The sequence below is a fragment of the Panulirus ornatus genome, chromosome 39 (genome assembly GCF_036320965.1).
Source record: "Panulirus ornatus isolate Po-2019 chromosome 39, ASM3632096v1, whole genome shotgun sequence".
NCBI lineage: Eukaryota > Metazoa > Arthropoda > Malacostraca > Decapoda > Palinuridae > Panulirus > Panulirus ornatus.
Genome location: NC_092262.1, coordinates 7024343 through 7049994, shown reverse-complemented (window position 1 = coordinate 7049994; position 25652 = coordinate 7024343). Strand labels below are relative to the sequence as shown.

The window sequence follows — 25652 nt, the reverse complement described above, 5'->3', positions numbered from 1 at the left end:
AGAAGCTGGTGACTGAGTTTGGTAAAGTGTGTGGAAGAAAAAAGTTAAGAGTAAATGTGAATAAGAGCAAGGTTATTAGGTACAGTAGGGTTGAGGGTCAAGTCAATTGGGAGGTGAGTTTGAATGGCGAAAAACTGGAGGAAGTGAAGTGTTTTAGATATCTGGGAGTGGATCTGGCAGCGGATGGAACCATGGAAGCGGAAGTGGATCATAGGGTGGGGGAGGGGGCGAAAATTCTGGGGGCCTTGAAGAATGTGTGGAAGTCGAGAACATTATCTCGGAAAGCAAAAATGGGTATGTTTGAAGGAATAGTGGTTCCAACAATGTTGTATGGTTGCGAGGCGTGGGCTATGGATAGAGTTGTGCTGGAAATGAGATGTTTGAGGACAATGTGTGGTGTGAGGTGGTTTGATCGAGTGAGTAACGTAAGGGTAAGAGAGATGTGTGGAAATAAAAAGAGCGTGGTTGAGAGAGCAGAAGAGGGTGTTTTGAAGTGGTTTGGGCACATGGAGAGAATGAGTGAGGAAAGATTGACCAAGAGGATATATGTGTCGGAGGTGGAGGGAACGAGGAGAAGAGGGAGACCAAATTGGAGGTGGAAAGATGGAGTGAAAAAGATTTTGTGTGATCGGGGCCTGAACATGCAGGAGGGTGAAAGGAGGGCAAGGAATAGAGTGAATTGGAGCGATGTGGTATACCGGGGTTGACGTGCTGTCAGTGGATTGAATCAAGGCATGTGAAGCGTCTGGGGTAAACCATGGAAAGCTGTGTAGGTATGTATATTTGCGTGTGTGGATGTATGTATATACATGTGTATGGGGGGGGGGGTTGGGCCATTTCTTTCGTCTGTTTCCTTGCGCTACCTCGCAAACGCGGGAGACAGCGACAAAGTATAAAAAAAAAAAAAAAAAAATATATATATATATATATATACACATATATATCCCTGGGGATAGGGGAGAAAGAATACTTCCCACGTATTCCCTGCATGTCGTAGAGGGCGACTAAAAGGGAAGGGAGCGGGGGGCTGGAAATCCTTCCCTCTTGTTTTTTTTTTTTTAATTTTCCAAAAGGAACAGAGAAGGGGGTCAGGTGAGGATATTCCCTCTACGGCCCAGTCCCCTGTTCTTAACACCACCTCGCTAATGTGGGAAATGGCGAATAGTATGAAAGATATATATATATATACATATGTATCTATGTATATATATATGTATGTGGGTGGGTTGGGCCATTCTCTCCTCTGTTTCCTTGCGCTACATCGCTAACGCGGGAGACAGCGACTAAGCATAATAAAAAAATACATATATATTCAAGACTATCTAACAAGCTTCCTCAGGGTACCAGAAATACTATGGGGTAAACAGTCGAGAGAAAGAGAGCGTCTTCGAAACCATCACGTTATACAAATGGTACATAAGTAAGGTAACAGTTCAACCAAAAAGGACTGATAATTAGCACTAACATCTCAAGTCATGAAAATTTTCAAGAGTCTAACTATGATTTGAATCATTTTATAAGCCAGGTTTTTCACTTTCCCTGAAATTCATAAAAAATTTCCTTTCTCTTCCTTTTCCCTTTCATAATCCTCTCTATATTTCCATAAAGGTCCTATCTTGATGTGGACTTTTGTCAATGACTAAAGCCTCTAACATAAAAAAGAGAGAATGAGAGAGAGAGAGAGAGAGAGAGTGTTAACTTATTTTATGGAACCACATGACCCACACAATCTGAGCCAACATGGTTTCAAGGTGGGAAGATCATGTCTCTCTTGGTCGCTTGACCTCTCCGAAATAATTGGGTTACAAATAATATGCAATGCAATGCACTCAGATTTCAAAAAAAGCCATTGACAAGTGTGACTACAGTTTTATGAAGTACAGTAATTAAGATCAAAATAACTGGTAAAGCAGAAAACTTGATACTACATAAAATTTTCAACTAGGGAATTTCATTATTTTGTTTTTAAAAGCAATTTTCAAAGCTTCTACGGCAGAAAACTCACTCCCCAGAACTATACTTGCATTTCAGCTTTCTCAATCTTATATCTGACATAAATGATGCAAATCAAAGTTTCGCATCATCTTTGCACGTGATACCAAAATATGAAGGGAAATTATCTTCAAATGACTCAGAAACAATGGTACAAATAGACATACACCCAGTCTTCCAGTGGGCCACTGAAAATATTTTTTCTCTAATGGTGAAAAGCATCCAATACTCCATTGTCAAGGAGGAAAAATATGTAAAAATGGTAGAGAATACCTGGATCATTCCAAAATCATCACATCTCATGAGAACAATAAAAAAAAGTCCAAGGAGTGATAATATCTGATGACAGTACCTTCTGGGAACTTAAAACAACAGTTGCCTCCAAAAAGATAGAGTAAGCTGATCCTAGGCTGGGCCTAAGCTGCTGGGTTGGGTCGTTGGTCAACCTGACTGTCGGAAGCCACAGCCCACAGGCTCTCTCTCTCTCTCTCTCTCTCTCTCTCTCTCTCTCTCTCTCTCTCTCTCTCTCCCCACCCAGATCCTGGCTGGTCTATTACAATATGTAAAAACTCATCCAAGGCAATCTCAAACAGTGCATCTCATGGCATTTCTGATGATTGAGGGCAAAGTGTTGAAGAGCCTCAGGCCCCAGATATTTAAGGTGTTTAAGGCATTCTCCCTTTTGATTTTAGAGGCAGCATCTTAATAACAATTAGTCTTCCATGTCTGTCGTGTCGTAACAAGAAATCATTTCTAAGGGTCAGTTGGGAATCTTGCCTTTTATCATTTTCCAGGTACAGATAGATACTGATTTACTACACAAAACAGAACACTCAAAGCAAATTACTGGCTGCACAGCAACCACAAACATTCAATGCCTGCAAAACAAAAGCAAAAAACTATATACTTCCAATAAATTTCGCATCAACATGCTAGGAATCCAATTTTTTTTGCGATAACACGTGACCCCTCCCACTTTATCCACATCATAACCAACCGCAAAAACAAATAATCAACCATTACTCACATTTTATCAACTTATAATCCAAAAATTTCCACAGGGTAAGAGAGATGTGTGGAAATAAAAAGAGCGTGGTTGAGAGAGCAGAAGAGGGTGTTTTGAAGTGGTTTGGGCACATGGAGAGAATGAGCGAGGAAAGATTGACCAAGAGGATATATGTGTCGGAGGTGGAGGGAACGAGAAGAGGGAGACCAAATTGGAGGTGGAAAGATGGAGTGAAAAAGATTTTGTGTGATCGGGGCCTGAACATGCAGGAGGGTGAAAGGAGGGCAAGGAATAGAGTGAATTGGAGCGATGTGGTATACTGGGGTTGACGTGCTGTCAGTGGATTGAATCAAGGCATGTGAAGCGTCTGGGGTAAACCATGGAAAGCTGTGTAGGTATGTATATTTGCGTGTGTGGACGTATGTATATACATGTGTATGGGGGGGGGGGGGGGGGGGGTTGGGCCATTTCTTTCGTCTGTTTCCTTGCGCTACCTCGCAAACGCGGGAGACAGCGACAAAGTATAATAAAATAAAATAAATAATCCAAAATCCCCCCTCCTGCAATAAAAACAAAACATTCTCACTAATGACTCAGTGAGTCCTAAATAAATGCCCCAAGAATTCAATCTTAAGCTCCTCTCCACCACCCATAACCCATCTGAAACTCCAGACACGCATCTAGTATTTGGTCTGGCAACCATGAAATTGTTAAGATAATGATGAAAAGTTCCAAAAAGAATGATATGTAAGAACACAATATAGTTCTGAAACCTTAAGGTTTTCAAGTTCTTTGGATATCAAGCTCACTCAATGATCTTGGTAAAATTTTCATAAATACAATACAAATAGATGTTTTTTACAAGTTTGGCTACTGGTTCAAATTGAAAAAATTATGATATTGGGGGACACAAAACAGTTAATGATAATAAACAGTTTTTTCAATAAAACAATAAGATTTTGTAGGTAGAGAAGAGTTTGATATCTTAAACTAATATAATTGTTTTGGGAAAGTGGAGAAACTATCAAGGCTGATCATTAATCACTAGCATAGATCACTGTAAAAAAAAAAGACTTACATTTACCTTTCCTTTCAAGGAACTAAAAGTGTTACAAAAAGTAAAAAATGCATAATCATCATCATTAATTATGAAGGATATTGTATGTTGATCCACCCCACTCTCTAGACATGCCCCTACTATGAAAATACATTCCCTAGGCATACGAGCTACACTTACTCGTCAGCATTCCAAGCATCCTCTATCTCTCCACCATTACAAGACCCTTTACATCTAAGATGCAGCTTTAACACTTATGATATGACCACTACTCCTTAACTGTTCCACAAAGACAAACATTTCATGACATGAGGCAGGGAAAGCAGAAGCTGTACAGCATCACAAAGGAAGGCTGTATAGGGTAAGCAGAAGCTGTACGGCATCAAAAAATGGAAATGTGCAGTCAGTAAGGATATATTTGGCCCAAAAGAGCCCACTTTACTCTGCAACCACATGAAACACAGCCTCAAACCTGCAAGAACCCAAAAATCGATTCGTACAAATATATATATATATATTGGGAGGTGAGTTTGAATGGAGAAAAACTGGAGGAAGTGAAGTGTTTTAGATATCTGGGAGTGGATCTGTCAGCGGATGGAACCATGGAAGCGGAAGTGGATCATAGGGTGGGGGAGGGGGCGAAAATTTTGGGAGCCTTGAAAAATGTGTGGAAGTCGAGAACATTATCTCGGAAAGCAAAAATGGGTATGTTTGAGGGAATAGTGGTTCCAACAATGTTGTATGGTTGCGAGGCGTGGGCTATGGATAGAGATGTGCGCAGGAGGATGGATGTGCTGGAAATGAGATGTTTGAGGACAATGTGTGGTGTGAGGTGGTTTGATCGAGTAAGTAACGTAAGGGTAAGAGAGATGTGTGGAAATAAAAAGAGCGTGGTTGAGAGAGCAGAAGAGGGTGTTTTGAAATGGTTTGGGCACATGGAGAGAATGAGTGAGGAGAGATTGACCAAGAGGATATATGTGTCGGAGGTGGAGGGAACGAGGAGAAGAGGGAGACCAAATTGGAGGTGGAAAGATGGAGTGAAAAAGATTTTGTGTGATCGGGGCCTGAACATGCAGGAGGGTGAAAGGAGGGCAAGAAATAGAGTGAATTGGAGTCATGTGGTATACAGGGGTTGACGTGCTGTCAGTGGATTGAAGCAAGGCATGTGAAGCGTCTGGGGTAAACCATGGAAAGCTGTGTAGGTATGTATATTTGCGTGTGTGGACGTGTGTATGTACATGTGTATGGGGGGGGGGGGGTTGGGCCATTTCTTTCGTCTGTTTCCTTGCGCTACCTCGCAAACGCGGGAGACAGCGACAAAGTATAAAAAAAAAAAAAAAAAAAAAAAAAAAAAATATATATATATATATATATATATATATATATATATATATATATATATATATATTTCTTTCATAGATGTTCGGTATTTCCTGCATGAGCAAGGCAGCATCAGGAGAAAATAACAGCCTTAAAGGAAAATATCCCCGACTGGTTCCCTGCTCAGTTCCTTCTTTTAGAAAGTACCTCAAAGATACACCTGTGGAGTCTGAGGGGATCTTAACCCCCATGGTTTGGGCTTAGCCCAGGCTTCTGTATTGGGTCATTGGTCAACCAAGCTGTTAGAAGCCACAGCTCTCAAGCTCATATAAGCCGGCTGATCTGGTACACTTTGTAGATACGGGTCGATTTCCAGCTCCCTGCTCCCACGTCTAAGTTGTCTTCTATGGCATGCAGAAGATAAGTGAACTGTACTTTTTCTCCCATCCCAAGATATTTATTTCATGCATATTCAACATTTTCTTCATCAAGGAGGTAATGCTGGGATAATAAAGAAATGACCTCATTTGCTCACACACACACACACTCTCTCTCTAAGTTAGCACTGGGTATGTAACCCTGTAAGCTGCAACCACAAATACCCTGAATGAGCATAAGTCCCTAAAAGCTATTGGCCTCTAATCTAAGCTGTGGAGAAAGCCAAACGTCAATAAATAATTTCTAAAAATCAAAATAAACATCCACAGCCCAACAATGTTCAGCTCAATGCCTACAAAAGAAACATTTTGGGCCAACCTATTCAGAAATGCAGCCACATAATGAATAAGCACCTAGAAAGCGAGCCTGATTAGCCATATTGTGGCACAGGCATGTGGTCTATGGCATCAAACAGGTCAAGGAAGTAACAGAAACTTAGTAAATACTGCACTCAGATACCAAACACTGTACTGGTATATAAAATGTGCATTGTTAACTTTTACAAACTGGCACAAAAAAGAACATCTAGTATATATGTTGTTATCCATATAGGTAAATGAGAAAACTAATGCACAAAACAAGGCAACAGTAGTCTCTTTAAGAAAGATGGTAGGATGGATCTTGTAGACCTTCAAGGAAAGAGACAATAAAACAGTGGTGATACTCTTCACAGCCCTTGTACTCTCACAAACAGAACTCCACAGCATACTGATTTCATGTCACATGGTGTGAAAAATTACTGTCAAAAAACATTCCAAGATCCTTCATGGCCTACTGTTGCAGATAAGATGAATCACTAGCATCAACTGAATCACTAAGGCTATACTCTCTGGAACACAGTCAAGAGAAGCATGATCCCAAACATACACTCAAATATTATTCCCTATTGGCATAACAGGCATGAAATACTCAAAAATATTACCCCTAAAATTTGATGGAGCAATACACACAAAGAGAAATATCTTGAACATATGGGGCTCAAGACTGTTCTACATATTGCTTGGAGACCTCAGACACCAATGGGATACACGAGGAAAAATTCTAGAAGGCCTCTGGATAAGTGCCTACACAGTGTACCTAACCAGTGGGACTATGGTGGCTTCATGGGCCTGCAGGTCACGGATTCTAATTTAATGGCTGACCAACATCCCAACTCTGAAGCTTGGACCCATTCCGAGCTGTACCAGGAATAAGATTCTGAAGGTTACCACCTTCATCTGACTCAAAAGTACTGTTGAGATAAAAAATAATATTTGTGCTATTTTGTGCACTGATGAGTCAGATAAACTCATTTAGAAGCACACTGAAAACAACTTCAGAATATCACTTATCTTTATGAGTTGAAAGTGTACTGTGTGAAAAATGCAAGACCAACAAAGTGTGATTTTAATGGTTATTCTTACTTTACAATACAAGTTGAGAGTAGGGAGGGCAATGAAGATCAGGTAAAATCTGGGATTAAACCAAGTAAAAGTACGCAAAATATTTCCAGAAATCAATAAAACTTACAATAACCTCCACCACATTCTTTGCAGCTGAGATTTACCATACTTTCAATGTCATCTGAAAAATACGTGATTGTTTTAGTCTCGTCTAATCCCTTTGCTGGGGCATTTTTATGATGTATGGGTCCGTGTGTGTTGAAACAAATGAGTTACATCGCACCTTCTTACCACGTGGCTGAAAGAAGTAGACATCAATATCACCAATATACTTACCTGCTATAAGCTGCAGTGTCAATCACATAGCCCTGATAGCCTAACTGATCTGATAAAGTTTGTAAACACTTGTCCAGTGCACAATTCAACAATAATAATGAAAATTCACATAAACCTCAATTACATAAGGTAAGGTAATCCTGCCTTGTGGTAATTCATGGGAAGGTTTCTCCTAATTTTATACTGACCACATATTTCCCATGATATTCATAGCCCTCCCCAAAATCAACTTATAATCCTGCTCTAAAAATTCTGATTTACTATCGAGAGTAACACATTATGCCCGCTGTAAAACAAAATCAGAGATATTCTTGTTTCAACACGCTCCAAAAGCCATTTCTACCATAGGTTACCTAGTACCAATCTAAACTGTGGAAAAATCCTTGGTTCTGAGAATCCTGTACATATTCAACCACTCACAGCAACATTGACTGGATTACTGGATCATTAATATCCTAAATTCATTGTATTACCGGATCATTAATATCCTAAATCCATTGTATTACCGAATCATTAATATCCTTAATTCAAATTCGGCCACTGTATTCTCTTCACAGTATTACAAAAAAAAAAAAAAAGGATAAGCAGCCTTAAAAAAAGGCAGGGATGATTAATCATCATATTACTTTAATAACTTCATCCAAGAGTAATAAACAACTAGAAACCAATTACCTGGTACAGATTTGCTCATGGGAACATTAACTCAAAATGATTTGAAAAACTATCTAAAAGCATTATCTTGCCAAAAACTTACCTGTCATATTCTGCATTGTCGTGGTCACATCTTTCGTCCTTATACTCTTTCCAGCTGTCTCCATGTTTACAAGTTGTCAAAAGGACAATATCACGTTCATTATGTAAATGGTAAAGGCTGTTACGTGTTTCACTACCAATACCGTACACATATCGCTTGCCCTTAAAGGATAACAGGTATTTCTTGGTCCCTGGGAACTTGTTGGATTCCAAATAGCCATCGTCTCCACCACGTTCAGGGTGAGTCTTGTGAAACAGTGGAAGCGAAATGTCAAATCCCATTCGAAAGTTTTCATGAGAAATACTGGCTTTGGCTAATATAGCCTTACCAACATCAAAGCCTAAATCTTCAGTGTACTCAGGGAAGGTGCCAGAGTAAAGATTGAATATTATGTGGTTCTGTCCATTGTTCCATAATGGCAAACGCTGAATCCTATGTGGCATATTCCGTACATATTCTTTACTTAATGTGTCCCGATCCAAAGTGTCTAGACTCAGAACAAATATACATGCTTGACTAGGGTCTGACGTGTAGTAATTTGAATCCTGTATTATATTGAGTACTTTCATGTAGCTGCTGCTTGGAGATGCATTATCATCAATAGGATACACATACACCTTAAAGTCTTTCTCACAAAGTGTGAAATCAAAACAGGACTCCATAGTGCAACCTTTGAATGTAACAGTGTTGTCATGGTCTCCAGTAGTTCTCCTGTTTCTAAATCTTGGGCTTGGAGATATATCCTCATCGTGAACTAAATCTAAGTCTTCAGAATAGTGTGACAAGTGCTGATACCACTTATTTTGTCTGTGACTTTTAAAATGACGGTAACCGAAGTAGCCAAAGGAGAGAAAAGCACAGCAGCTAAATAGCAGTAAATAACGTTTCTTGGCCTGCATTTTCACTGTTCTTACTCGGCTGCGCCTGTAGGGCTGCCTTAAACTAGCAACATGGCTTGTTGTTAATGTACAGCTTTCAAGCACCGGAGAATGTGTGGCAGTCTTCTGTGCACTGTTCCTGGTATGGCCTCACACCCCTTTCGACCACATATTCTATGGCACATCACATTTTCCTGTTACCCACCCATTCTGACGTTTGAAATCACAACACACTCCTTGACACAGCGTCGTGATATGCTGCCCCAAAACACAGCTGACGAGCCGCCACACCGCCTCATGTTATGTTTGGGTTCTGACAGACGTCACTTTTCAAGCGTTTCCTAGCCATTCTACAGTACGACGACGATCACTGCACGTATCCACGAATACACGTAAGCATGACGACACTGCCTGCACACACAAATCACACGATTCTATTCACAGTGATTCACAACAGTGAGAAAACAGACCAGCTGCTTCCCCGCACCCTGTTCGACTGCTTGTAAACACATCACTGATGTCTTCAGGTCGCGTCAGGTGCCCCCTGGCGAGTCTCTCACTAAACTACGGCCGACGTCACCACCGCGCCAACTTTAAATACACCGGCGTTGCCTCTCATCCTCTCTTAATCTTTGCCTCCTATCCCATTCTGTTATCCTAACTCTTCACTATCATCTCTACTTAATCTTTATATTTCCTAATACTAGTAACTGTAGTAATAATAATACTAATGATCTTTTTCTACCCCACATCACCTCATCTCCTTTGACATTAAACTACTCTATGATTATCCTCTTCTAACTGATCAAAATGATCAATGTAGGTGTCCAATTTTCCAGAAAATAATTGAGACTATTACCAAAATGATTTCTGCTCCAAATCTGGCCCTGTGAGATGCCTCCACAAATCAGATTCAAATTATAATGATTACCGCGGGCGCCATACGTTCCATCTTACGTGTAATCAAACACAATGCACAAAATGCTTACATGGCATTCGATCCCGTCACTCATCCGTCTTACATCTGCTCATCCCTATCCCAAATCAATTCTCCCACTACATCTATCCATCCCTCTCACTGTCCTACCCTCTCCTCCTTGTACAATCAACTTGACGCTGCTTTACACAGTAACAGCAACAATTCTGAGAAACAGAGTCCAGGGGTTTTCTCACGTCCATCACAAGCCGAAGACCTCAGAACACGCCGAAAACTAATGAAAAACGAATTAGTGAGGAACTTAGATAAGATATCTCCACGACTTCCGGTTAGGAGCGCTACCAAGCATCAGAGTGCTAAACCCTGGTCACTCAGAAGGGCTAAATTCACATGAAAGCCATGATGAGTTTTCTGGACCCCACCATCCCGCTAGCGTACTTCAGTTTCACCAAAACTTTTTAAATAATGTAGGATGATCAAAGCAATATATTTTCTGTTGAATTTATATCATGAATCTGTTATGCATAAATGAATATAAGCCCCAAACAATTAATGGACCCTATATGAAGATGACTAAACACACACACACACACATAGACTTCGTCAAAACACTCGAACTATCTCACTATCCTTATCTGTTATCTTTTAGCTACAATCCCATTACCATGGGATGGAGCAAGCACTTAGAGCCATGCGTTTTGGAAGGGATATTATTATGTAGGTCTGGGGGGGGGGGGGTGTTTGTTCCCTAAACATACACCCCGCGGACAAGAATACACACGGCTGACCAATACCCAGCAGCAAACTTGCACCCAAACATTTTACATATAATAATCTCATCTGAGATTTAATCTATCGAAAAATCTGACACAGAAGCGCTCTCTCTCTCTCTCTCTCTCTCTCTCTCTCTCTCTCTCTCTCTCTCTCTCTCTCTCTCTCTCTCTCTCTCTCATTCTCAGTGTGTGTGTGTATATATATATATATATATATATATATATATATATATATAAACGTCCACGGCAAAAAAATTATGTTAACACTTGTAGCAACACGGGTTTTATTCGCGAGAACCCGTCTCGATCCTGCAACTCAAACAGTGACACCGCAATGCGAGTTGACAAATCAGTCTGAAACAGAAAAAAAATGGAGCCTTTTGGACCGAGTAAAACCAGTCACTTACATCTGTGTAAACCATTACGAGACTCAAAAAATTGTAACGTGTGTTGGGCATCAGCAATACAATGTTTCTGTGGTTTATTTTAGGCAATATACTAAAATATAAAAAAAAAATAAAGGGAAAAAATATGTGAATTACATTATTTCTCAGAATATACATATAATAAATAAATCTAACAAGCTATTTAGTGAAAATATGGACAATGAATTAATATTTAATCATGGTAGAATAGAAAAAGAGCCTCACGTTTTCTATTAAACGGCCGTAATCTAGGGGGACGATAGGATGCAAGACACCTGTGTATAATCCACACCTCACCACAACAGACCCCAAGAAGGATTGGTAACACACAGGACATCCTACTATCACCACCCTTAAGGATGCAGGCCATCTCACCACCACTACCCAGGCTGTGAAGACCTCCCTCAGCCCCGTCACATCACCAGGATACAGTTCGACAATGACCTCACCTCTGGTCAGCCACATTCCCGGCTCCTCCCAAGCACCGACTTCTCTCTGGGTTAATGTGAACTGTGCCATATGCCCAGCCCTGAAGGACATCAAAGGGTCGATGCTCTCTGGTACTCAGAAACTTCTGTATATCATTTATCATTCGACTATGATCATTATTCCATTTATATAAACTTGGGACCTATTATGTAGGGTTCCTCCGGTTCTGCAGATGCGCTACAATCAGAAGCTGGGAAACTATACACTCCTTTGGAGTGTGAAGTTCCTCAGCGAGACTGTACTCTCCCATTCATCAACTGACACAGCTACGCCGAGAAGTGACATTTCACACTCGCGGCACGAACCCACGCAGGAAACGACGCTGCGATCCTTAAGTACGACGGCATGACCACTATGCACGATGGTACGACGGAAGACTACGACGGAGCGATCCTTCATCACGACGGTGCGACCTTTGGGTATGGGGTCACATACCTGTCGTACTCTCAAGGGCGTACTCGGTACGCCCTCCTCGGCGTTCTAACCTAACCCACATCTTAACAAGCGTAAACGTTTCCTGCTGGACACAAAACATCACCAAGTTGGCCTATCTTAAAACTTCTACCCAAGTCTTTGGAGGAGTTGGTCCCGTGCACAGTTCCGTCTGATGTAATCCATTCTAATATTTTTTAAACATCTTCATTCCTGATGTTCCCATATTTGAAACACGCTTCTTGGGTAATCGAATGTTTGATCATGTAATCATTTACCTCAAGGCCTGTAGTAACTGATTTCACAGACATTCTACATCACGAATTCATACATCTGGATGCCATAATGTATAATTTTCTTACGAAATCTTATAAATTTTGGTGTAATCTGATGTGATACAGCTTATGTCTTTCAAGTAAAGGCTTTCCTCTGCGTTAAGAGGCTTAATTACGAGATAATCAATTCTTTAGGGTATCTTCCTTAGGTTCTGCCTCTGAGACTGGCTAATTACTCTGTTCCTCACGACCTCCAGCATGAACTTGATCCCCGGGGGATGGTGTCCTGTGTCTTCCTCAAGGTCTATTAATAGTGATTCACCCGAACCTCCGCGAGATCCTCCGGGGGTTCACTGACCAACACTTGATCCTTGCAACATCTGCAGACTACACCACACACCTGTTCCGGTCGTAGCCGGTACTGGAGGAGATGCTAGGACGGAGGAGGGGGAGAGGGATGCAAAAAGACCCACCACCCACAGTGCAAGGGCACGCAACCAGACCACAAGCATAATGAAGGGAGGTATGCAGCAAGACCCGTCTGCCAGTGCAAGGACATGCACCCAGGCCAGTTCAGGACAATGCAAGGGAGGTATGCAACCAGACCAGAGCTGGCCGAGGCAGGGAGGCATGCGACCAGATCAGTTCAAGAGAATGCAAGGGGGGTATGCAACCGGATCAGTGCAGACCAATGCAGGAAGGCATGCGACTAGATCACTGCAGGACAATGCACAGTAATGCAGCTAAAGTAGAAGAGTACAAAAGGGTGAATACAAACGTATACAACGATGCAGGTGAGGAGACAGAGCTGAAGAAACATAAGGATGGTACTCCAGTAGGTCATATAGACAAGAGGAGTCCTTAAACATAGAAAGACTAAACAGCCATAATGAAACTGAACGTAACGAGATACAGAGCAATACACTAGTATATGCAGATACGGACGAATAATGGGAGCAAATAGATGGTAAAGCAAGAGAATGGAAGGTGGGAAGGCATGTAATGATAATCAAGGTACAGGATAAAAAAAAAAAAAAAAACTGTGATAAGCAAAACACCAAAGAACCGTCTCCTGCCGACAGGGGGCCACAAACACGCTGGTGATGAGCCTAAACGTCGACCTGAACCCCAGATCCAGCCAGCCAGCCAACCCTCAGCCTTGGCTGAGTCCAGCCATTGCCCCCTCTCCCCACCCCAGCCACAATGCCTAAGGCCTATGTAACTTAGCCTTCACGCCCTTTTCCCATTATAGCCCCCTAGCCAAAGCTTCAAGTCTAGCCCTCAGCCCTTCTATCCCACTTATTCCACCTTCGACACCACTCTTCCCATCCCTCTCCACCCACTCACCCCCGACTGACCACGTCATGAGCGTGCTCACTGTTCTCTCTCTCTGGCTCATTCACTCGTGTGGGCGGTGGGCCGGGGTCCTGGCCTGGCCTTCACTGTCAATGGCGTTAGTGATGCCTTGTACAGTCCAAAGCTCCCGTTACCACCACCACACATCCTGCCTTACTGATCTCTCTCTCTCTCTCTCTCTCTCTCTCTCTCTCTCTCTCTCTCTCTCTCTCTCTCTCTCTCTCTCTCTCCTTCCCTGCTCCCTTTCGCCTGTCATAATCCTCAGCTATTCCTTCCTCCCCTCCTCCCCTACGACCCCTAACTCGTTCCTTCAATTCTGTTCCCCCATTAGGGATGCCATCCCTGAGGCATGCACCCACCCCAGCGACTACAGCCTATCACACAGGGACCCGAGGCCCGTCTCGCTCTAGCCTCCCAGGTCGCAGGACCTTCATTCATTATACTTCACACTCTCTCCACATTTTCTACCTCTTAAAAATCCGTCCACGAGCCCCATTTTCCTCTTAAACTCCCTCGCAAACCCCTCCTCAACCTCATCTCCAACCTCCCCAAACGACAACTTCACCCATCAAACTCATCACAATACCCCCAGTACAACTCGAAGAGAGACACACTGAGGGAACGGCATGAAATGACATGATGTCCAACGTCTCGGGACCTTCCGTCGTATCTTAACTGGGTTGACCATCCTCAGCTCAAGACACTGACTGGCTGGAGTCCTCAATAGTAACTTACCTCTCATGTTAACTTACGACAGAAGATAAACATGGAACCCCCGTTTTATTCTTCGCAAGTTAGAACGGTAATGCAGAGGTCGAAGTCCGCGGGCCCAATACCAAGTGTGTTTGACTTGCTGTGAGGACGTCCAGAGACAAGAGGGACTCCAGCCGTGGAGGTGGGCTGGGGCTACACTAGGGGGCTACACCAGCCGCGGAGGTGGGCTGGGGCTACACTAGGGGGCTACACCAGCCGGAGAGGTGGGCTGGGGCTACACTAGGGGGCTACAACAGCCGCAGAGGTGGGCTGGGACTACACTAGGGGGCTACACCAGCCTCAGAGGTGGGTTAGACTACACTCCAAGCCGTGTAGAGTGGGTCAGGCTACATCAGCCGCAGGGAATAAGCCCCGGCACACCAACCATAGGAGGTGGGTTAGGCTACACCAGCCACTGGGTGTGGGCCAAACTACAACAGCCATCGGGTGTGGGGGCAGGATACGCCAGCCATGGGGTGTGGGGCAGGATACACCAGCCATATGGTGTGGACCAGGATACACCAGCCATAGGGTGTGGGCCAGGATACACCAACCATGGGGTGTTGGCCAGGATACACCAGCCATAGGGTGTGGGGCACGCTACACCAGCCATAGGGTGTGGGGCAGGCTACAACAGCCATAGGGTGTGGGGCAGGATACACTAGCCATGGGGTGTGGGCCAGGATACACCAGCCATAGGGTGTGGGCCAGGCTACAACAGCCATGGGATGTGGGCCAAGCTGCACCAACCATAGGGGGTGGGTCAGGATACTCCATCCATGGGGAGAGGGGAGGGGTTACGCTACACTACAACAAACTACACAACTCTACACCAACCAAGTAACACGATACGCTTGTTGCTGGGTAGAGCCAGGACTGCTGTGCTGCAGGGGGGATGACAGCCTCGTCCAGACTCCATATCAAGCCTGTTTAAACGGCTCGACAGTGTTAAGCGTTGTCTGGGGCCACTCCATCAATCACTCTTGCAAGGCGCCCATACTGGTGCTCTCTACTGTTTAACTATCTCATCATAAAACGCTACGGAACAACGTTTACCTTGTCATGTTTAGGAACGTTTTTTCTCTTTTATCATGAAATAGGTACGTTTTTTCTCCTTTATCATGTAATAGGAACGTTTTTTCTCCTTTATCATGCAACACTAATTCTTATCAAGCTAATAAAACAACGCTGTAGAACAACGTTTATCTACCTTATGTAACGCTCTGGAACGTTCGTCTACTTTATTAAGTAAGGTTATGGAAACGTATCCATCTATCTCATCGTATAACGCTTAGAGACGACGTCTATCTACCTTATCAGGTAACGCTATGGAGAAAAACGTTCATCAACCTTATCAAAAACGCTACGAAGCCACGTTTATCTACCTCAAAAAAGGTATCCTATTCACACGAGAGAGAGAGAGAGAGAGAGAGAGAGAGAGAGAGAGAGAGAGAGAGAGAGAGAGAGAGAGAGAGAGAGAGAGAGAGAGAGAGAATTTCTATCATCTTATACACATGGGTAGAGAGATGTTCTAACTCCTATATTCTATTATAACTCATCTGTTTCTACAAGGCATATGAAGTTCTTACAGCTCATAACGAAATGCAAGATTCAAAAACATAATCCCAATAGAAAACGATCGACAATTCTGTTATCAGTGGATCGCACGACACAGGAGATGCCATTCAACTGAGCCTCACACTGCCCTGTTATGATGAGACCAGGAAATTCCCGGGTCTAGCCAACAGCTGAGGAGGGCCAGTCTACAGGCTACACCATGACTCACACCTTCGTCGGGATGTCTTTATTATGCAGCAAAACGAGACACTGCAACCGTTCAGACATTCACGAAGACTGGTGTGTATGTATGTATGTGTACATACATATCATATATATATATATATATATATATATATATATATATATATATATATATATATATATATATATATATCCTCCCTGGGGATAGGAGAGAAAGAATACTTTCCACGTATTCCCTGCGTGTCGTAGAAGGCGACTAAAAGGGGAGGGAGCGGGGGGCTGAAAATCCTCCCCTCTCGTTTTTTTTTTTAATTTTCCAAAAGTAGGAACAGAGGGGGGCCAGGTGAGGATATCCCACAAAGGCCCAGTCCTCTGTTCTTAACGCTACCTCGCTAACGCGGGAAATGGCGAATAGTTTAAAAGAAAAAGAAATATATATATATATATATATATATATATATATATATATATATATATATATATATATATATATATGTATATATATATATATATATATATATATATATATATATATGCACAAAATCACAACAGACACGTGATTTTATAGATGCACTGCGCCGCAGTGCAGATTTCTCCCCCTCATCTACGGGTATTACTCCAGTTTCTGCCACTAGCAAGACCACGTTAACACTGTGGTAAGCCATTGCGTCACAGGATTACAGTGCTGATCCCTGCCACCACCTCATGGTTGGGCCGACCTCATATCTGTTTCTTTCCCCACACAGCTTACCTTTGAGACCCCTCGCCTCCCTATGCCGTTCCTCGCGGCTACGAGAAGTTCCTTCATCATAGGTGGGGTTTCCAATTCTTCCACAGCATCTATGTTATTCTTCATCTTCTCTCCTCACTTCTATATCTCTTTAGTTGAATACACATTGCATTTAAGGCCTGGCCTTGATGATGGCTCATACCCGTAGCTCCCGACATCACAACACATTTCTCATATAACTAATACCACCTCACCTCCTTGCCTTCACGCGACCTTGGAAACTAACGGGGGTCTTATTGCCATGTCTGCACGGGACTCCGGGCTCTTGATGAACATTAAATGACGCAGGAACCCCCCGACGGTGACGTCAGCGCCATCCACCGGATTGAACACGACGGCAGCAACCGACGTATATACATACATACAGTCACTAATAATTATTAGAGAAATAGTCAGAGAGAGAGAGAGAGAGAGAGAGAGAGAGAGAGAGAGAGAGAGAGAGAGAGAGAGAGAGAGAGAGAGAGAGAGAGAGAGCATCTTCATGTCAAAGACAAGTGACCTCCTCCTAGCCAGAGCAGAAGATACACCACCAGCCAGCCAGGAGAGCGCGTCCCTCCTCCTCCTCCTCCTCCGCCCTAGACAGACGACCTTTCAAACAGTCCACAAGGACACGACCCTGCCCACGATACCCCAGCAGGGGAAACATCACCCCGCGAAGGCGTCATGTTTATTATTAGCCAACGGACGCTTTGATACAACCAACCACCGACGCGTGGAAATGATAAGACACCAACGAGGCATCTTGCCTTTTTATCATGAGAGAGGGAGAGATACAGAGACAGTATCTACGACGATATTTTGCCATGATGGCTAGGAGAGAGAGAGAGAGAGAGAGAGAGAGAGAGAGAGAGAGAGAGAGAGAGAGAGAGAGAGAGAGAGAGAGAGAGAGAGAATCGTCCCGCGCCAGACGCCGCTGTCGATAGACAGTGAGTAGTAAGGCTACAGTTTAGCTGATTATTTTTTTTTCTCCCTCTCTCTAATGACCTGCAGTCGATTGAAATATACGAACCAGACCGTCGGTGAGGGTAAGATGAGCCTCGCGAAGGTGTGTGCGTGTGTGCCAGTGATGCCAGTCATCAATGGACATTTGGGACATTTAATGAGTGATATAATCTATCTTGTGCACGAACGTACTCCCACTTGAAGGTCAGGTCAGAGACCCGGCAATCGAAACCCGAGGGCTGTATTCTCGCGCTAAATGGTTTAAGTGTAGCTCAGCGACATGAACCACGAACTTTACAAGTTGACATAAACCACGAACATATCGAACTCGAGCCATACACCTTAAACCGGCAGCGGCACCGAACGATACCCGTGGCTTCCGTGGGCGTCGGGGTTCGAACTCCCCGAAGGCCCGTGACGGCTTCGTCTGGCCTTAGTCGTAGGCTGGCATAGGAAAGGTGAGACGCCAGGCTACAAGGGGAGTCAGTCGCTGACCCGACGATGTTGCGCCACCATATGGTTGCTCTGCGAGAGACGGGCCATTGACCACAACGCCCAACTTCCTCCAAGAGAATCATTAGTACCAATCGAATGTTGCTCTAGAGATAATGGCAGAGGGAACATCACAAACGACTGACCACAAGCAAGAGGGGAAATATATACATGGCTTTAATCACAGGTTCATCAACCCAAAGCACCCTCACGCCTTGGCTTTAGTGCCACTAACGCGACACTCCCAGACTCAAGCCACCATAACCCGTAAATACACAACTACTTAGACCAAAAAGGGGGGGAAAAAAGGGTGTCTCATATTCAGCCGTCTGAGAGTTAAGAGCTCCCCACACTGGCCACTAAGCCGGCACAGGGAGCTAAGACAGCCAAGCAGAGGCACTCCTCTTACGTCACGACATTCCTCAACCGCACAAGAATGTTAGAAACATCGCTCGGGGGGTCAACACTAACCAAGAGTCGAGCGAGACCTCGAGCGCCGTCCATAATCCACTCGGGCTCGGCCCCACGCAGGATTAAGAGCGAGTAACGAGCGAGGTCTTGTAAATCAGCTTCCATTCAATCTTGCACTCGACTTCGTCACCGTCACAGAGTATGATGCTTCTACCAAACATTCCATCCAGCAACGCAGAGGATTGACTACGACATACAAGAGAGGGGCAGTGCAGTGTATGACGTCATGAGGCTGATATTCATTATCTGGGAGGAGCATATTCATGCACCGAGCGAAGTATTAGTGTCCAAGAAACCGGCTAGTGGCACTGGGTGCCATGGTCAGAGTGGCGCTCTTGTCATATGCATTACCCTCCGTCATATACATTACCATCAAGACCTTCAATGCCTCCCTTGTTACGTTCTCTAATTACCCCGCAAAACTGCCGACCAACACACACACACACACACACACACACACACACACACACACACACACACCAAACTTGACAAAATTAGCAGCGAAAAGCAAATACGGGCGCTTCACCGGGTCGAAAATCCTGGGCTCTGGGGCCACAGCCCGACGTCTACAAGAAACAGTGAAGACGGGACGAGCAAACGGAGCAACCAGACGGGAAGTTATATGCTGGCAGGACATGGCGTCCACAAGCACCAGCCCCCACACCGTGGGATGCTAGGAATCGTTAATGTCAGCCAGTGTAAACGGTTTACATCACACCACAGGAGACGAGGCGCAGCATTCTCTCACTCACAGATCCCCTCCCCCCACAACAGCTCCTGCTGGCGCTGTTATGTAATGTTGGAAACAAAAGATGACCTGCAATGCATCCTCAGAGGGGACCCTTACAGGGTGGTCTATTCCCAGTTCGTCCCGGTGACCATGTCCCCGGCACATCCCAGGGACTCTGGAGGGTGGTCTGTCCCTAGAATATATCATGAACCCTTGACCTAGGGTGGACTGTCCCTAGCATATCTCATAGACCCCTAGATCTAGGGGTCCGTCTCTAGCAAGTCCCAGAGACCCTCCGGTAGGGTGGTCTGTCTGTCCCTCCCTCCCACATCATGTCCCAAGGACCCCCGCAGGCTGTCCCAGACTCAGGACAGTGCAGCGCCTCATGAACCGGTTCCCACCAGAACTCTGCCGTGCGACGCAAGATGATGATGATGGTGGTGGTGGTGCAGTGGTGCCGCTGTCTCCTCGCCCTCCAACTCCGCCAGAACCCTCACCACTCAACACCCGACAATTACGCCCTCACGCATCGCCAAGTCCTGATTTGTGGCATCCAGAGGGGCGTCCCCGCGCCGTCAAGTAAAACAGTACCTTTTGCCGCGGCGTAACGAAGGCGATGCCGGTGGCCTGGACACGGAGCCGTCACATTTCGTGACGGCTCCGTCGCACTTCACTTGCTTGTCTTACGAGTGGCTTTTGTCAACAGCATCAGTCTAAGTGTCTGGCATGTACAGGCAGACGGGCCTCACTAAACTTGGGCCATATTAACGGTACCGCGAGACATCTCACATTCAGAGGGCTGCGAGTGCCGAGTCATCCAACACTGTATGGGGCAACTATGGTAAGTGAAGCTTGTCATTTTATCTTTTTCTCTTTTTTTAATGTCTGTCTGTGTCTTGAAGTCCCTGTGAAATTATGGGAATATTTCCACATCCACGTGAGACTGATGAGATAATTACGACAGAGGAAGGGTAAAAGTTACGAAAACTAAAGAGTAAATCGTTCTCTGTGAGCTGAGGATATTCTCGTGGGAATATTCTTACAGTGACACACACAGACACACACACACACACACGCGCGCTCCCCAAAGTAGCACCGTCCCGGCCACCACCAACCTGATTCAGAACCCCATCGCCCACGACCACCCCCACCACAACCCTCCCCAATCTACCCCAGGGTGACCTTCCAAGAGACGACTAATACGAGTCTTGTTTCCACTCTGCACTTGACCTCCGGGATGACGTCGGCAGAAAAGGCCTGCTGTGTCGCAACATTACGTCACCGGCTCCTCCTCGACTCCGGGACCGGACATGGCCTCTCGCGCACTCGGATACCGTACCAAGAACCAGTGAAATCAACGTCTGTTCGAAATCCGTCCTCCCATCTCTGTTATACAGGATTTCGGTGTTATAATAACTGATGGATCACAACAAAGACGGCTTACCATCCCAAAACACAGCTGAGGTGCCGGTCGGAACCCACCCACGGACAAAACACCATTATACACTAAATATATACCCCCACCAACGCTACCCTGTCGTTTGTAATGTCTTGCGGTAGTCATTATCAACACTTAGCAGCCTTAATATCGTACAATTGTTGGGGGGAGGGGGTAATACTTTATCCCAAGACGATAACAATGGCTCTGGCTGCCATACCTACCTCAGCAGTAGCAGCAGCAGACCCGACACACGAGTGGTGTGGCCTGAGGGCACGGCAGTGTGGGGCGTCACCAACCGCGCTGCGGTGAGGGAGGAAGGTGGGGAGGTACAGCTGCATTCTAGAGGGAGGTGCTGCTGCATTTTAGAGGGAGGTGCAGCTACATTGTAGAGGGAGGAGCAGATGCATTCTAGAGGGAGGTGCAACTGCATTGTAGAGGGAGGTGCAGCTACATTGTAGAGGGAGGAGCAGATGCATTCTAGAGGGAGGTGCAGCTGCATTGTAGAGGGAGGTGCAGCTGCATTGTAGAGGGAGGAGCAGATGCACTGTAGAGGGAGGTGCAGCTGCATTCTAGAGGGAGGTCCTCGCACTGTGTTACTGTCCCACTAGTTCAACCTTAATGCTGTTACAGAGTGAAACAGCGTCACAACTCAGGGCCACAACAGCGTCACAAAACAGGGCGCATACTGTCACACAAAATGGACATTAAGAGCATAGCGTCACACCAATCCGGCACAATGAATCATATACGGGAAGAATACCGTCACAACACTATCGCGTAACACATCAAGCACAATGAATCATACGGAGGTATATTGTCACAACATTAGGCATAAGAACATAGCGTCACACACTCAAGCACAATGAATCATACGGAGGCATATCGTCACCAAAGCATCGTGCGTCACATTACCGGTCACCATGAATCTTGGGTACCACATAGAGAATCACACACTCCATACCAAACGACGTGAATCCCCTCACATCTTATCATCGCCCCGTACCTCACCCCTGGGGCGCGGCCCACGGAGCCCGCTTTTGGCATGGTACAGACATGAACGAAGATTTACTCTCGCGTTCTCTGGGAGACGACAGGGACAGAGCCGCCTGGCTCTAAGGCCAGATCCCCAGCTGGGCTCACACCCTCCCCCTGTGGGAGGCAAGTCCCCCGGTAATCCCACCTGAAGTCCCCAGTCTCGTCCAACAAGGTTAGAGCACGTTAGGAGGGTGTCCACACACGGAGGGCCAAGCATCTGCTGGACACACGGCCAGCCCGGGTGGAACAGGAGTGTGCGAATATCGCGAAAGGTGTAAGAGGCTTATCAGAGTGATTTATCTGGAACATCGCGAGAGGCTGTGGCCTATTCTACACGACTTTTGTGTGTGGTCTTCACATCAGAGCATCTAACCAAACTAAATCCAACCAACTAAAGGAAGAAAACCCTATCCTACTTTGGAACAAAGTTGTGGAACTCTGGAAAAAAAAACACCGTCAGATACATTCATGGTGAAGACCATCAATAAACCACCATCAAATACATTCATGGTGAAGACCATCAATAAACCACCATCAAATACATTCATGGTGAAGACCATCAATAAACCACCATCTAATACATTCATGGTGAAGACCATCAATAAAGCACCATCTAATACATTCATGGTGAAGACCATCAATAAACCACCATCTAATACATTCATGGTGAAGACCATCGATAAACTACCATCAGATACATTCATGGTGAAGACCATCGATAAACTACCATCAGATACATTTATGGTGAAGACCATCGATAAACTACCATCAGATACATTTATGGTGAAGACCATCGATAAACTACCATCAGATACATTTATGGTGAAGACCATCGATAAACTACCATCAGATACATTCATGGTGAAGACCATCGATAAACTACCATCAGATACATTCATGGTGAAGACCATCGATAAACTACCATCAGATACATTTATGGTGAAGACCATCGATAAACTACCATCAGATACATTTATGGTGAAGACCATCGATAAACTACCATCAGATACATTTATGGTGAAGACCATCGATAAACTACCATCAGATACATTCATGGTGAAGACCATCGATAAACTACCATCAGATACATTTATGGTGAAGACCATCGATAAACCACCATCAAATACATTCATGGTGAAGACCATCAATAAACCACCATCTAATACATTCACGGTGAACATTATCAATACAATTCAGTCACGGCTACACAAATACTCTTTAATGATATTAAATATCAATGAATAAGCAAGTTGCGAGAAAAACAATACCAAATGTGGGTATTCCAACTCTAATGGATTTGAGGCTAAAACACATCTTGACCCATGAGCCTCCGGCGTTGTATTTGGATAACGTGTTCATTCACCCTTTCCAACAGGAGTTCCACGTCAGTATATTCTCTATATATGAGATGGTTCCTCATGGGTATTTTGCGGCACGCTGATGAGCCGGAGGGAGTGGTGGGGTGGGGAGGAGCCTTCCCCTTTACTATCCTGTCTCCATCTGTACTGATTAGAAATGTAAAGAGCCTTCTCTTTTACTATCCTGTCCCCATTTGTACTAAATTAGAAATGTAAGATACTATCACTGCCCTACAGTGAGTGGGAAGGAGCCTCCTGCTTTACTATCCTCTCTCCATCTCTATAGATGAGGAATGTAGGATACAATAACTGTCCTCCATGCAGTCAGCCTCGTTACAGATCGTGAGGACTCATGTCACATGCCCCTCCCATACAACACAAGTCTATAACCACCTTACTCACCTAACGTCTACCTTCATCAGTTCAGTCAGTAGGCGATGAATGGTCTGTATGCGCTGTGTGCTACACAACCAGTCGGTCTAGGACAAACAAATAGCGTAAGGTCTCGGCCAGCTAATTTGAGCTGGCAGCCATGTGACGCGAGTGACAAACACGCTAGGCATCTCCTCTTACCGCGTTACGTTACGTCACTCCACGTTACGTTACGTCACACCACCAGGCGTCCGTCCCTCTCACATCATTTTACGAAAATATCAGGGGTCTCTCGCAGTCTCCCACAAAGCCGTCACACAAACCATGTTACGTCACATCCTATCACACTGCTCAACAAGGCATGCATCCATCCCTCAGTCTCACATAATGAACGTCACATATTTGGTTCAGAGAGCAAAAGTGCATTCGTCAAACTTTGTAACACTTATCCCATATCCCATATCTCGTCACAGACCCGATGCATTGCAGTACATCCTCGCATCCGTAACACGTCACATCACACCCTGTAAGGTCAAATCAGTCAGAGTATATCCCGTGCCTCCGCAACCCATCACAGGGTCCAATCCGTCACACAACTATAGTCCCCGGGTCTATAACCTACAGCAGGAGCCAATCCGTCACACTGCATCGCCATTGTCCTGAAACACCCCTCGTCACAGGTCGCGTCACACCTTATAACCAAAGCGACGACCCGCCATAAACCCAGTAACTCATGTCACGCTCCCCACCCACCACATATAACCCTTTGGCCAGATTCCCATCTTACCAGCTCTCTCTCTCTCTCTCTCTCTCTCTCTCTCTCTCTCTCTCTCTCTCTCTCTCTCTCTCTCTCTCTCTCCACTGTGATGTCTAAAGAGCTGGTCTCAGAGGGTCAATATTTACATCCCCATCAGACAAAGTCTACTACCACTATTGCTGCTGCTGCTATTACTACTACTACAACATAGCCTTTAAGACTCTCCCTCAGCTAACATAGCAACAAACCCAACTAAAGGCAGGGTACCGTCGGAATCCTCCCAACACAGCAAAACTTCACACTTACACTCAAGCAACAAAGTTCCTGAATCGCAGGCTAACACAGCAAGGACGCGCCGCAGTCAGAGCAGGAGGGCGCGCGCCACGGTCCCCCAGTCATGTATGGGGCGTGGCACCAACCAGGCACTACAGGTCCTTGTTGCTCTCAATGGGACCCGTGTCCTTACTGCTCTCACAGCAGGACATTGCTGTCCTCCTTCCTCTTCAAGGATATCATTGCTTTCAGTGGGACACCACTGTCTTTATTGATTTCAGTGGGACGCCACTGTCCATATTGCTTTCAGTGGGACACCACTGTCTTTATTGATTTCAGTGGGACACCACTGTCCATATTGATTTCAGTGGGACACCACTGTCTTTATTGATTTCAGTGGGACACCACTGTCTTTATTGATTTCAGTGGGACACCACTGTCTTTATTGATTTCAGTGGGACACCACTGTCCATATTGATTTCAGTGGGACACCACTGTCTTTATTGATTTCAGTGGGACACCACTGTCTTTATTGATTTCAGTGGGACACCACTGTCCATATTGATTTCAGTGGGACACCACTGTCCATATTGATTTCAGTGGGACACCACTGTCTTTATTGATTTC

The 25652-nt window shown here is 44.9% G+C and overlaps 1 protein-coding gene across 2 annotated transcripts in view; it reads right to left on the bottom strand.

The window, feature by feature from the left end:
- The window catches only part of ttv (exostosin glycosyltransferase 1 ttv), a 355264-nt gene that overhangs the window by 272543 nt on the left and 57069 nt on the right, over positions 1 to 25652 (bottom strand). The window contains exon 1 of one of the 2 annotated variants that reach the window (XM_071684916.1): positions 8286 to 9679. The exons of the other annotated variant lie outside the window; for it this stretch is intronic. Within the exon in view, the coding sequence (XP_071541017.1) occupies positions 8286 to 9184 (899 nt within the window). The 5' untranslated portion in view covers positions 9185 to 9679. Of the gene's footprint in view, positions 1 to 8285; positions 9680 to 25652 lie in introns of those variants that run through there. 2 annotated transcript variants of the gene reach the window in all.